The sequence below is a fragment of the Adiantum capillus-veneris genome, chromosome 11 (assembly GCF_014529385.1).
Source record: "Adiantum capillus-veneris isolate H3 chromosome 11, ASM1452938v2, whole genome shotgun sequence".
Lineage (NCBI taxonomy): Eukaryota > Viridiplantae > Streptophyta > Polypodiopsida > Polypodiales > Pteridaceae > Adiantum > Adiantum capillus-veneris.
The window spans coordinates 39799516-39812213 of NC_140941.1; the positions used below are offsets into that span (position 1 = coordinate 39799516).

The 12698-nt window shown below is 42.3% G+C and overlaps 1 protein-coding gene across 1 annotated transcript in view; it reads right to left on the bottom strand.

Annotated features, from left to right (window-relative positions):
* Positions 1-6633: 6633 nt before the first annotated feature.
* LOC147447131 (transcription factor MYB3R-1-like) overlaps positions 6634-12698 on the bottom strand; it is a 77291-nt gene continuing 71226 nt past the window's right edge. Inside the window, exons 10-12 of the mRNA XM_086523023.1 lie at positions 7288-7378; positions 6981-7208; positions 6634-6908 (exon numbers count right to left, since the gene is read on the bottom strand). Of these exons, the coding sequence (XP_086379149.1) occupies positions 6792-6908; positions 6981-7208; positions 7288-7378 (436 nt within the window). The 3' untranslated portion in view covers positions 6634-6791. The remainder of the gene's footprint in view (positions 6909-6980; positions 7209-7287; positions 7379-12698) is intronic.

The window sequence follows — 12698 nt, forward strand, 5'->3', positions numbered from 1 at the left end:
TGCCATGAGTAATCATCAATCAAAGTCAGAAGTACACGTAATTGCCCAAGGACGGAGTTTGCATGGGCCCACAAACATCACTATGCACAAGTTGCAACCTTCATGTGGCCCTAATTGAACCATCATTTAGAAACTTAGAATGCTGCATTTTACCCAAAAGGCAGCCTTCAAAAACATGTTTAACAGGTGTTTGAAGAGGCGGCAAAGAAGCAACCATATCAGATTTCCGCAAATGCAGCAGCAAACTGACAAAATTCAGATGACCAAAACGTGCATGCCAAAGTTTTGCATCTGAAATAGCCCTTGAATCTGTAAGTACATTTGCAAAATTTTGTCCACACTTGTCATACAAAGTGAGCTTATACAGCCCACGGCACAAAAGGCCAGATGCAACAATTTCATCACCAAAACTAAGATCATGAACTGTACATCTCTCATCCACAAATTTGACTACAAGTCCAAGTCTATCAAGTGAATATACAGACAAAAGATTCTTCTTGATCCAAGGGACATAAAGTGCATCAACAAGTGTGAAAGAACTGCCATTTGCAGCAGTAAGCAGAATCTTTCCAACTCCCTGAACCAGATAAGAGGCATCGTTGGCACAAGTGACTGAATTCCCATGAGGGACCTCGAGAGAGGTGAACAATACAAGATGTGAGGTAATATGCTTTGTAGCACAACTGTCGAAATACCACACATGTGAATCTGTAACAACTGACAAGCATGCATCATGGACAACAGGATTTTAAGTGCACTCTGTACTAAGGCCCGTTCTGCATCAACATCAGCATTACAGTCTCCTTTTACAGAAGACTCAACAATGGCAGCATTTGAAGTGGACCCACCATTTGCAGTGGAACCACCCTCTTTCTTCTTAGCCTCTTTGGCCTTCAACTTAGGACACTGCTTGATCAAGTGATCATTAGCTTCACAATAATGGCAATGCATCTTCTTTTTTCCCTTATCATAATTTCCCAACGAGTTGCTACCAGCAGAAGCATTAGCAACAGAAGCTTTGCCACTCGCAGCACAACTATAAGAAGTGGCTACATTGTTGTTACCTACCACCCTTTCTTTGAGAAGCAATAAAATCCTGGTCAACTGCACGCTGCCTAGTCTTGTTTTTTCTAGAAAGTGACTCTTGCAACAGAAATCTGCATAATGCATCAAACTTGACAACTTCATGATTTCCTTCGGTCATACGTCTCCAAGTACTAGCAAAAGTCTAGTAAGAATCTGGTAAGGCATCAAGAATAGTCTGCACAAGGGAACTGTCAAAAATGACTTCACCTGCAAAAATAAGTTGCTCATTGATATCCTTGACACCTGCAAGGAAAGTGTCCATATCATCCTCCTCATGCATAATCTTCGATTCCAGCTCTTTACGTAGCAAAGCAATTTTAGCCTCGTTGCGGCTTGCATAAAGACCTGCTAGAATATCCCAAGCCTGTTTTTCAAATTTTGTTAAACGAATGTGAGGAACCATCGTGCGCTTCACAAACAACGCAATCAATGCATGAGCCTACGCATCCTTTACATCCCAACGAGCTTGTTCTGTCGTGGGCAAAACAACTCTAATAGCACCAATCTTTGCAGTAAGACCTACAACATCCTCAACATCGCCTACATCCTCAGAACCAGGACGTACATCAATGCTTTGCACAATATTCCAGACGCCCTTTGACACAAGAACATGTTGCATCATATAAGCCCACATAGGGTAATTGTCCCCATCCAACTTGTCCTCATCAGCAGCAAACATCTTGAACCCATCTGTGTTGTTGTCAACCATGGTAAATGTTGCACCTGATGTGAAAACTGCCCAAAAACTGGGCAAATGAAGCGCGAATAACACGTTCTATATAGCACAAACCGTAGAAGATATATAAGACTATGAGGCACCTGTTATGCAAAAAATGGCACTGATAGAAATTCTGCACAAAATGACGAAATTGCATGTGCAAGCCTACCTGTAGTCGAAACGGATGCCACAATGAGCCCAAATCAGAAATTGGAGTAAGTGAGGAGGTTTGTGTTGGAGAAGCTGGCAACTAAGCCTGGGAGGACACAACCTACTCTCATACCAATTATTGGAATTAGGGTTGCATAGAAACGCGCACAGCTTGGAGAAGACAAAGGAAGCTCAAGGCACACAATGGAGAGTGTCTTACTTAGTGTGCAATGGAAAGATAGATAGCCCTAAAGTGATGGGCATATAAACAATGCACGGGGGGGAAAAAATCCTAAAGAGGGAAAAAAAGCCCAAGCGGTCCTACTGTGTACACACACATCTCTACCACATGTATATGGTAACAAGCTTTTGGCCATTGCACACAACCTTTGAATTTTGGAACCTTAGCATTTTGGAAGTCTTTACGAACTGAAGCCTAAGGTCTTTGGAGCCCATTGTTGCACATAGCTCGTTTGCAAATGGCCCCCCCTTTGGATCTCTCTTTGGATCCCTATTGTGGCCGGTCTGCCAGCTTAACCAATATTCTAGCTTTTTCTCCCCTCGCACTTCCCCATATTAAATGATCAGTTTAACATGAAAAAATCATTAGGAGAATTAGATATTCGTTATTATGACATAGAATAGATGCAAGAGGCAGGCATCATCATTCTTATGGAGCAGTCTAACTCAGTGTCCCCTATGGTAATAGCTTCCAAGGAGCAATCTAGTCAATAAAGAAACCATACAAGTTTAGTTTCCAACACCGTTCATTGTGAAAGATTCTTGGAGAACCAATACTAGGTTGGTAATGGAAAACTTGCTTGTCCTCAGACACTTCTATGTCCTTTTAGCATGTTCTACAATTGAAAACTAAGTGGCCTACTTTTGTAACAACTTGTGAAGAGTATTTGGTGAAGCTAGAAACAAGATTTAATGGTCATGTTCATGACATTCGTCAATTATGCAAAAACAAACATCGCCAAATTATTACTTTTGCAAAATTTAATACTATATTAAGATTATGTTGATATTTTATAAAAGACAAAATTCTGGTCTTTCAAAGCCCCTTACCTCACCATGATAAGGTTATGGGGCAAAACTTAAAGTCTGTAATGTATATATAGGCCAACATCCATCAACTAAGCATTTTTCAAGGTTTGAAACTCAGAAGTATCTTATAATTTGAATTCATTCTAGAAAGTTTATTATGCATAATTTCTTGCAAGACATAAAATTTCTTGCACAGTTTTCGACATATTATATAAAATAGCCAAATGTGGCTTGCGTAACCGTCAAATATTATCACCTCAAGTAATGAAGTGCTAGATGTAGTATATATCCAACATTAGACACTGCAAATTAATATGAACTAAATGTTTTATGTGGTAGTTATGTGGACTATTGCATACACACTACTCATTTTTTTCTTCGATTAGGGTACAAGTTTTAGTGAAACATCAACTACTGTTATTTTTTGCATAGATGCTTTTTATGAGTCTAGTTATTATTGAGATTGTCTATAAAAGTGAGAGATTATAATTTTTATCAGTACTTGGGCTAACATTTTATATGTTTGCAACAACATTTCTTGAGATGTTTTCTCAATTTCATATCCAATTTTAATTAAATTCTTAAAACAGATACCAAGTGAACTTGAACTCTTTTTTATCCTTGAAGTTATCTCATGAATCGAGGAAAAAAAAATTGCCAACAAATTCCATTGTTGCTGTCAAAGTTACAAAATATTGACACTAACACGTTTCTAAAAGTCATCTACTTTACTATCACTTAGAAAATTCATTGTTATTCGTAAAATGCAACATTACATCTACTTTGGAAGCCCACCATGATCCACTAGCGAAAAGTCCTGTATCTTAATTACTTTGCCGATGTGGAACTACACTTACTACAAGTATTGAGATCTATCATGGAACCATTTCCCCTTCTTCATCCCCAAACCCAAGCAAGCCCTCCCTTTCAACTATGCACCAAAAATTGAAGAGCAACTTCTTAACTATGTTTGTGGGCCCATCAATACCATTTTCCATTTTCACTTTATTTAATTTCCAACAGTACCTTGTAGACCTCTCTCTCTCTCTCTCTCTCTCTCTCTCTCTCTCTCTCTCTCAAGGTTGTTTGGATCGGTCATAGAAAAGAAGATAAGTCAGTGAGCTAAAAAAACATCGGAGCACCATTGATCACCTTGTCATTCTTCCATTTCTCACGGAGGAACACGGCTTGAAGTATCAAGTGCGTACAAGAGAGGGAATTTTTCCGAGGTACTATTGGCATCGAGCAAGTATGCCAACTTTCACCAACTCTTTAATAAATTCGAACCACATAGTGCTTGGATTAATGTAATGAGAAGGCATTAAAGAGATTATGAGTGGGAATATTAATTTTCGGATAGTCATAAACAAAACAAGGAGAGTCTACTATGCATTTGAGAATAAGTGCAATCCAGATTAAATGCTGTGTTCTCAAGAAAAACCTCTTTGTCACCATGGTGCCTTCAATAACCTCTTCATGGAGTACAATCCATAAGTTTACTTGCTTAGTGTTTGAGAACTTCCAAAAGAAGTTTCTCACAAACACCATACATACTCTTACTTGTTGAGTACATATCACTTCCCATTGAGATTATGGATAGTGAACCAAATCGTTAACATACAACCAAACCCTTGATGTCACATCTACTTTCAACAAGCAAAAAAGGTCCACCCAGAGGATACACAAACTCAAGTGCAAGATGGATGCAAGACATCAAGGAGTGCTTTGAGAGATGGGATGCATTTCTTTTGCTTCCATTCACAAGAGGATTTAGGAATTTTCTCATGTAGGAAAATGGAGTCTTTTTTAATACATTACATAACATCATGAGCTTCGACGAGGGAGCCACAGAACCTAGCTAGGTACGATTGGGAGCAGAGGACCGCCGGTCCGGTGGCTTCCATTCACAAAAGGATTTAGAAAATTTTTTAATGTAGGAAAATAAAGTCCTTTTTAGTGTTTTTTCATGCATTGCATAACATCATGACCTTCTACTCGAGAGGCACCACATACCTAGCTAGGTACGATTGGGGGCATCGTACCACCACCCGCCCCACCGGGCCGAAGGTCCCTTGCCCCCGGTCGTACCTAGCTAGGTACGCGGTGCCTCCCTCGCCGAAGCTCATGATGTTCAGATAAGTGACAATGTGAGAATTATTGAGAGAATCTGTCTAAAACTTCTTGTGATTATGACACCGACCCTTACAATTCTTGGCCATCAAGACTCACTTATCGACTCCAACATGATACGTATCCTTTTGTCCCCTAGACCATTGAAATTTCCCTCTATTTCCCTCTCTCTCCCTCTCTCTTAAATTCCCTTCTTTTTCTTCTCCTCTACTCCTGGGATTCTTTCTAGCATGTTCAAATCCCATATTCCACCGTCAAGATCGCCATTAGCTACTTCACTGCTCGCTGCTTTACCTCGCGAACACACATTTTTCCCTTTCAATTTAACAACTCGATGGAACCAGTACAAACCAACGATGTTTCTTATTGTTTGTACTTCTTCTCATGAAAGCTGTGGCAATCTAAAGAATCAGCCACAATGAAACTTCTCTAAATGCACCTGCGTGCGTGCGCGCACTCTTCTTCGGGTTTGTCATATTCGCCCCATTACAAGCGATTTCCTTCGTCGTGTCTGCGATGTCTTCCACTAAAGGATTTGGGCATTTCGCATTTTCTCACCATCACTATATGTGGGTCAAACGCTAGGCTTATTGAACCGTGGCGTCAATGTAAGCTTAGATGTTCCATCGTACTCATGAAGACATGTCTCCACTCTTCAACCTTTCTCTTAGGCAATTGTTACGGTTTGCTTTGCAAGTTGGTGATGTCACCACATAGATACATCAGCTTTCCTATGAATGTTTCTAGCTGCATTGTACAGTTGAAGGTTATGTATTCTTCCCCTTGTATATGATTTATTCGGTGGGTTTGCTTTGCAAGTTGGTGATGTCACTACAGAGATACATCAGCTTTCCTATAAATGTTTCTAGCTACATTGTACAGTTGAAGGTTATGTGTTCTTCCCCTTGTATATGATCCATTCGGTGGGTTTTCCTTGCTTCGAGGTTTCCCACTAGTAAATTAATCAAATCAGTTTACAAACAAAAAGTGTGTGTGTGTGTGCATCCGCGATAGGTGATTACCACAAACATGAAGATTGAGGTACATGCTTAACTTTGCATCTCTTCTAATTCGTGTGTATTTGTCTTCCCACAAGTAGACTTCTAGCCGTGTACTTTGGACATTGTCCATCGATATTAGCTCTGCTCTACGTCTGCTGATGACTCTACTATTATGCAGGCATGTTGAAATCTGGTACTATTATCATGATATTTTGAAAATCTTGAATATCGCAATTTCTTGTAGATTCACATCCTCGATGGACCGATGACTTCACATACACAGGAACTGCCACAGTAATGGATAGTAAGAAAGCTTCGGACTGATCTTAAGATCAGCATTTCTGCAGATTCAATAGCTAGAGAAATCGGATTCAATAACCAATAACCATTGTTACCCCTCTTTTCCAACGCATACTTACCGTCTATAAGAAGCACACATCACCGCACATCCACCAACACACACACCCCACACCTATTATAAGCCACTACCCAAAAACATCAGAAAACAAGGGCAGCTATGATTTCCTTTTATTCAAAAAACCGTATATGTTTATATAATATGGTACATACAGCAAACACATAAGACTCAACATACAGCAATATGCTGGAAAAAACCCAGGCATTCAGCGGATACCCTTAAAAGATGATTGTCAACATCATCGGCAACCACGAAGAAGGTGAAGAGATGGGCTTGGAACATCAGAACAGTTGGGATAAATTAGGTGACTCGATTCCCCATTACCAGGAGTTATGCTCCATGGGGACGTGTCCACCTGGTCACAACCAAATCTTATCAGTTTCACACACATGTAATCATCTCAAAAGGGAGAACCATTTGAACATACCAAGAGAGCTCCTGGTGAGCAGATGCCAACATCCATCATCTGCTTATCCACAGCAATTACATTCTCCTTCCCATTGACCAGGCTCGCCTCTCCCGCTCCTACATCTCTGCCATCACACGAGAGAATTCTCTCCGCTTCTCTGTATGCAGCAGCCGTCTGTTGGCTCAACTGTTGCATCAGGCTAAGAGCATCAGCACCATACTCTTCTCCGTACAAGCCCGAGAAATCCTGCATTCAAAAAACGCCCAGCCATAAAACACATCTCCTTTGGCATTCCAATTCAGCACCTGAATAGCCCATACATTACCTCAATTAAGTTGCAGCTACCCTGCCTTTGTGTTGAAAGGGAGCCACAGCAATTAGGAGACTTCCAGTTGACCAACGGCGAACACAATGCCCTGTTTAAAATAGAAAATCTCTCTCTCTCTCTCTCTCTCTCTCTCTCTCTCTCTCTCTCTCTCTCTCAGATTCATGAGATATTTTGAGGGCACAGTCCACAAAATAAAATGTACAACAATATGCCAAGACTATTTCTTGGTCCTCAATCTCTCATAACATTACTTCAACACGTGGCAAATGACCTCAAATTGTGTCATAAGAACAAACCAAGCAGAGTATCAGCTTTGTCTATAATACATGAAGGCACAAGAATATCCTCAGGATCCTTGTCAATATTAAAGAAGCAACTGGTATATCTGGCAACGACAAGGAAATTTCTGAAGTAGACCCTACACGATGGGATCTCTATCTCAGGACCTCTATCTGCCTCTAGCTTCTCCTTTCCTTTGCTACCTCCTAGTTTTTTCTGCCTCTGATCCTCTAGTATCCATAGAATCCTCCGGAGCGCGGAGCAGCACACCTAGCATGGGAGGTGAGAAGGGCATAGTCCAGTTCTAGTCATGAAAAGAGTAAAAGATGTGTAAACCTTCACAGAATTTAGGGGAGGGAGGAGGATCCGGAAATGGTCCTCCTCGTGTAGGGACTTGACTTTTTCTTCTCCAATTCCACTATCATCATCTTCATGCGAAGTATCCATCTCGCTTCTGGTGGTGACCATGCACTGAGTACTGGGATACTTGGGTACTAAGGGTACTTGGGGTTGTTGATACTTGGTACAAGTTTTTCAAAAGGCATTTCTCGTGCCGAGATCAACTCCTTCCTGCAGGTGCACCCCTTGGGTCCCTTGAAGTCACACAAAGGTTCCTTTTTCCCACCTCATGTTGATTGGCCTTGCGCAATGTGCAAAGTCCACTCTTAGTGAGTGGAGAAGAGGAATGAGGGGAGGGCCGAAGCTGGACAAGCCCTTCTTCTCTAGGTAACACAAATAAGAAATATCGACACGCGCAGTGGTCTTGGGTTACCTACAATCTTCCAACAAGCAAAAAAATTTACGTGGCCCTTAAGACAAAGCCACATGAAACTTATTTGATAAAAATTCTGTGAGAGGTTCTTTGATAGATAATTTAAGAAAGGTTCTTTTCTTGACTGATGATACATAAGACTGCCAAAGAGATTTCATAGCAATGTAATGTGCAACGGACGTGATTGATGGTGAATGCTCAAGATGAGTGCTCAATGATTACTCAACGTTCCTTTACTTAATGAGAGAGTTTCTTCTACTTCATGACATGTGCAAAGACGAGAGAGCGAAGGGAGAGATATTGTGAGTGATATAGAAAGAAGAAGACTAACACCAGATTAGGTCTCCATCCCCCCCCCCCCCAAGCACCCCCCTTTCTATTGCTAGGGAGATAATGCTTTAGATTGCACAAATGTTGATACAATGGTCCTAAATGTTGAGATGATGATGGGATCTTGTTGCAGGTGCTTGAATTTGTAAGGCTAAAGGCTGAAAACACTGGCGAGGTGCTACAACAAGAGGAAAGGGAACGCGAACCTCAAAGTGTACCTGCTGAGAAAGAAGGGTAGCTATGGAGCAAGCAAGCGAAGCTCGGTGATAGCAGCTAAAGGAAACAGGGCAGCTACGGCGCTACAGCGTGAGGCATTGTGAGGCCTACCCATGCATGACTTGGTCTAACGCATGCTCTCCTCGAAGACTGATCCACTCAACAAGCCTGGGGAGTATAAAAGCTTGCTCTCCTAGCTTTCCTCCTCAAGGCTCAAGCACTCCTTCAAGCTCTTCCTCTCCATTGTCCAAGGCTCTCCTTCTTCCTCTCCAAGCTCTCCTTCAAGCTCTCCCTCTCCATTGTCCAAGGCTCTACTTCTTCCTCTCCAAGCTCTCCCTCTCCATTGTCCAAGGCTCTCCTTTGTCTCAAAGCTCTCCCTCTCCAAGCTCTCCCTTTTTTCCAAGACTCAACTAGCAAGCTCTCTACTCTCTCTTCCCTCTCATCCCATTCGCCATCTCCATTATCCCTCCATCCCATTCCCTTACTTTTTTCTCCTACTCTACTCAATCGATACTATGGTATCCTCCCCCCCCAAAAAAAACTCAACCGGACTCACCATTGCCTGGAGCACTCGGTACATCAAGAACACAGAGTTCAAGAAAAAAATATTTTCCTTTGTTAAGTGTCATAGACTTCTCGTTTTGTATGTTGTCAAAACAATCATATATTTTTTTGTCAAATGATACCATCAAAGCCTTGTTTTTAATATGTCAGTTTTCGATTATTGCCATGATAAAAATTTGTACGGGTTATAGACCCTGCCACACATAAGTGGTAAAGCATCTCAAAATTGATATGTTCTCCACCTATTGTCCCACTTCTCGTGAGGTTATTGGGTACACCTTACACCAGAGGTTTGACATTGAAAAACCCATTTGTTGGTAGCTTAACAATAGCACCAGGTAATGGGTACCCAAAACCCTTGGTTGTAAGAGAGCCTAAAACTTAAGGTTGACGAGTACATTAAAAAGTCGAGATATCATGAGAGTTCTGCATAGAGCCATCTACATTGCACTATGCTACTTCTCATTATCAAGATTAGCTTTGCCATCATTGAGGAGGGACCACTAGAACAGTAGAAAACAAGGGCATCAAAGATGGTGCACCCAATGCTTGCCTATTAGAGAAGATTATGCACTACTACACTCTGAGGGAGGTCTTCCTTCTCAGAGGGCTTCAATTGAGCTTTACATGTACGAGTGACCAGTCTAAGAGACCGTGACGATGTAGAGGGCGAAGTCAAAAAACTTCTAATCATAATGGGTAGTGAGGTCACGCGGACAAAGGCATGGAGATTGAATAAGAAGAGAGAAGAAAATGGGGAGACTTCAACGGAGAGAGCATTGATCTTGCACTTCCCCTCCTTTGAAGCACAGAAAGATTTCTTAAAGAAGCGTCCTACACTAAAGAAGACAGGGATATTGCTTGGGGACCACCTCATGCTCTCACAGCTTGCTCATATTCAAGAAGTTATGCCTGAAATAACGACGCTCCAAAAGAACCGGAATTTGACCTTCTTTAACGACCTAAGAGTGGTTATTATGGGCAGGTGCTCCGCATGACGGCGAGAGACCTATGGGACCACACTCAAAGTTGCTACTTGCAAATGTAATATAACTCTACGCCTCGATAAGGATACTTTTGAGGATAGTTTCACTAGGAGGGACATCATCTTCTATTCTGAGACACATCAGGCCCCTGAGCAATCTATGCCACATGTCAGCGGATACAAATGGGAGACACCTTGCAGACAGGAAGCTCGATCAAAGCACAGAGAACAGGGCTAAGGGGGAGTGGCAGTCTTATTCAAGGAGGAGTTGCAACCATTGATACATATAGCCCATATGGATAAGCAAGCTAGGTACATATGGAAAAGATTGAGGGCAGCGACAGGCAGATACCTCTACATTGCTATTTGCTTCTTTTCTCCGAGTATGTCAGTATATGCACCACATAGAGACCAGTCCTCCTTTTCTATTTTGCATGATGACATATAGAAGTTCTGTAGGGATGGTGACATTATCATCCTGGGGGACTTCAATGCTAGGATTGCCCATCACCAGACACTATTTTATAATACTTCAAAGGAGATGCTGAGATAGGTGGATATTACAGAGATGGGCCTATCTAGAATAACACAAGATGTGGAGCATACTCAGTATGGACGACACTTGATAGACATGGGGACAGAGCACAGAGAACAGGGCTAAGGGGGAGTGGCAGTCTTATTCAAGGAGGAGTTGCAACCATTGACACATATAGCCCGTATGGATAAGCAAGCTAGGTACATATGGAAAAGATTGAGGGCAGAGACAGGCACATGGGCAGAGACACGCAGATACCTCTACAGTGCTATTTGCGTCTTTACTCCGAGTATGTTAGTATATGCACCACCTAGAGAACAGTCCCCCTTTTCTATTTTGGATGATGACATATGGGAGTTCTGTCAGGATGGTGACAGTATTATCTTGGGGGACTTCAATGCTAGGACTGCCCATCACAAACAATATTTTATGATACTTCAAAGTAGATGCTGAGATAGGTGGATATTGCAGAGATGGGCCTATCTAGAATATCACAAGATGTGGAGCATACTCAGTATGGACGGCACTCGATATGCATGGGGACTCCACATAGATTGGCCATTTTGCATGGCCTACAAAGATTTCCTGCTACATAAGGTTTTACATCCTTTCCACACAGACATGGAGCCAGCACAGTGCATTATGTCATGGCATAGCCGAGCTTTATCTCTAGTATCCAAGAGCTCAGAGTTGAACCTAGACCTGTTGGTGTGGCAAGAGATCACGCCCTTGTGTCGATGACCATCTCTTTCCAGTTTAGTGTACCACACATACCACGGATAGCAGCCCCTACTCGCTACACGTTTACACAGAAGACGGACTCTGTCCACATAGATGGGATCTACAGACCCCTGTGCACTAAGGAGCAGCCGGAGCAAAGACTATGTTCTGTCTGGGAGCATGCCCCAAAACGGCTAGTATGATGACAAGTGCCGCGAGACGAGAGCCATACTTTAGAGGGAGGTGCTTTTGGGGGACATAACTCATAGACAGCCACAGATTGCCTTCGAAAGCCTGGTGCGGCAAAAGAAGAGGGTATTTCAGGCTCGACTAGTGCAAGATCTATATCCACTATCCTTGAGTAAGGACTTAGGTGAGGCATGGCGACCCTTTCATGAGCACTCCTCCTCTCCTGCCATTACTTCTATAGAGGCTTGGGGCCAGTATGCGTCATCTTTGTACACAGTTCTTGGATAGCCGCCTCTTCGCGACCCCCCCGAGCCATGCCCACACATATGTGCTTTTTTCACCACGAAGATGGTGAAGAAGGCCATTGATAGATTGAGGACTTGGAGAGCATATGATCATGATGTCTTAGTGGCTAAGCATGTTATACATGCCAAAACTCTACTCCCAGAGATTCTAGCACCGATGTTCAACCATGCGATGTGTGAAGGTTTGCCTGATACTTGCCGTTTATCTACTATTGCACTATCATGATTAGACACACATTGGAAACGTTATACGCATCCATTCTTGAGCAGCAACTAAGTAGATAAGCAAAGAGAGAGGGTGTACGCGTAGCCGGGAAAGTAGGGTTCAAGAGAGGTTTTACTACTCCTCACCACATTCTGACACTTAGAGCCATTATTGAGGAGGGCACATCACATGTGAGACAGATCTATTGTAGCTTTCTGGACATCCGCAAAGCATTTGACACAATGCCCAAACCTAGATTGATGCGCAGACAACAGGACATGGGAGTACCCAACAGAGCTGATTTGGGG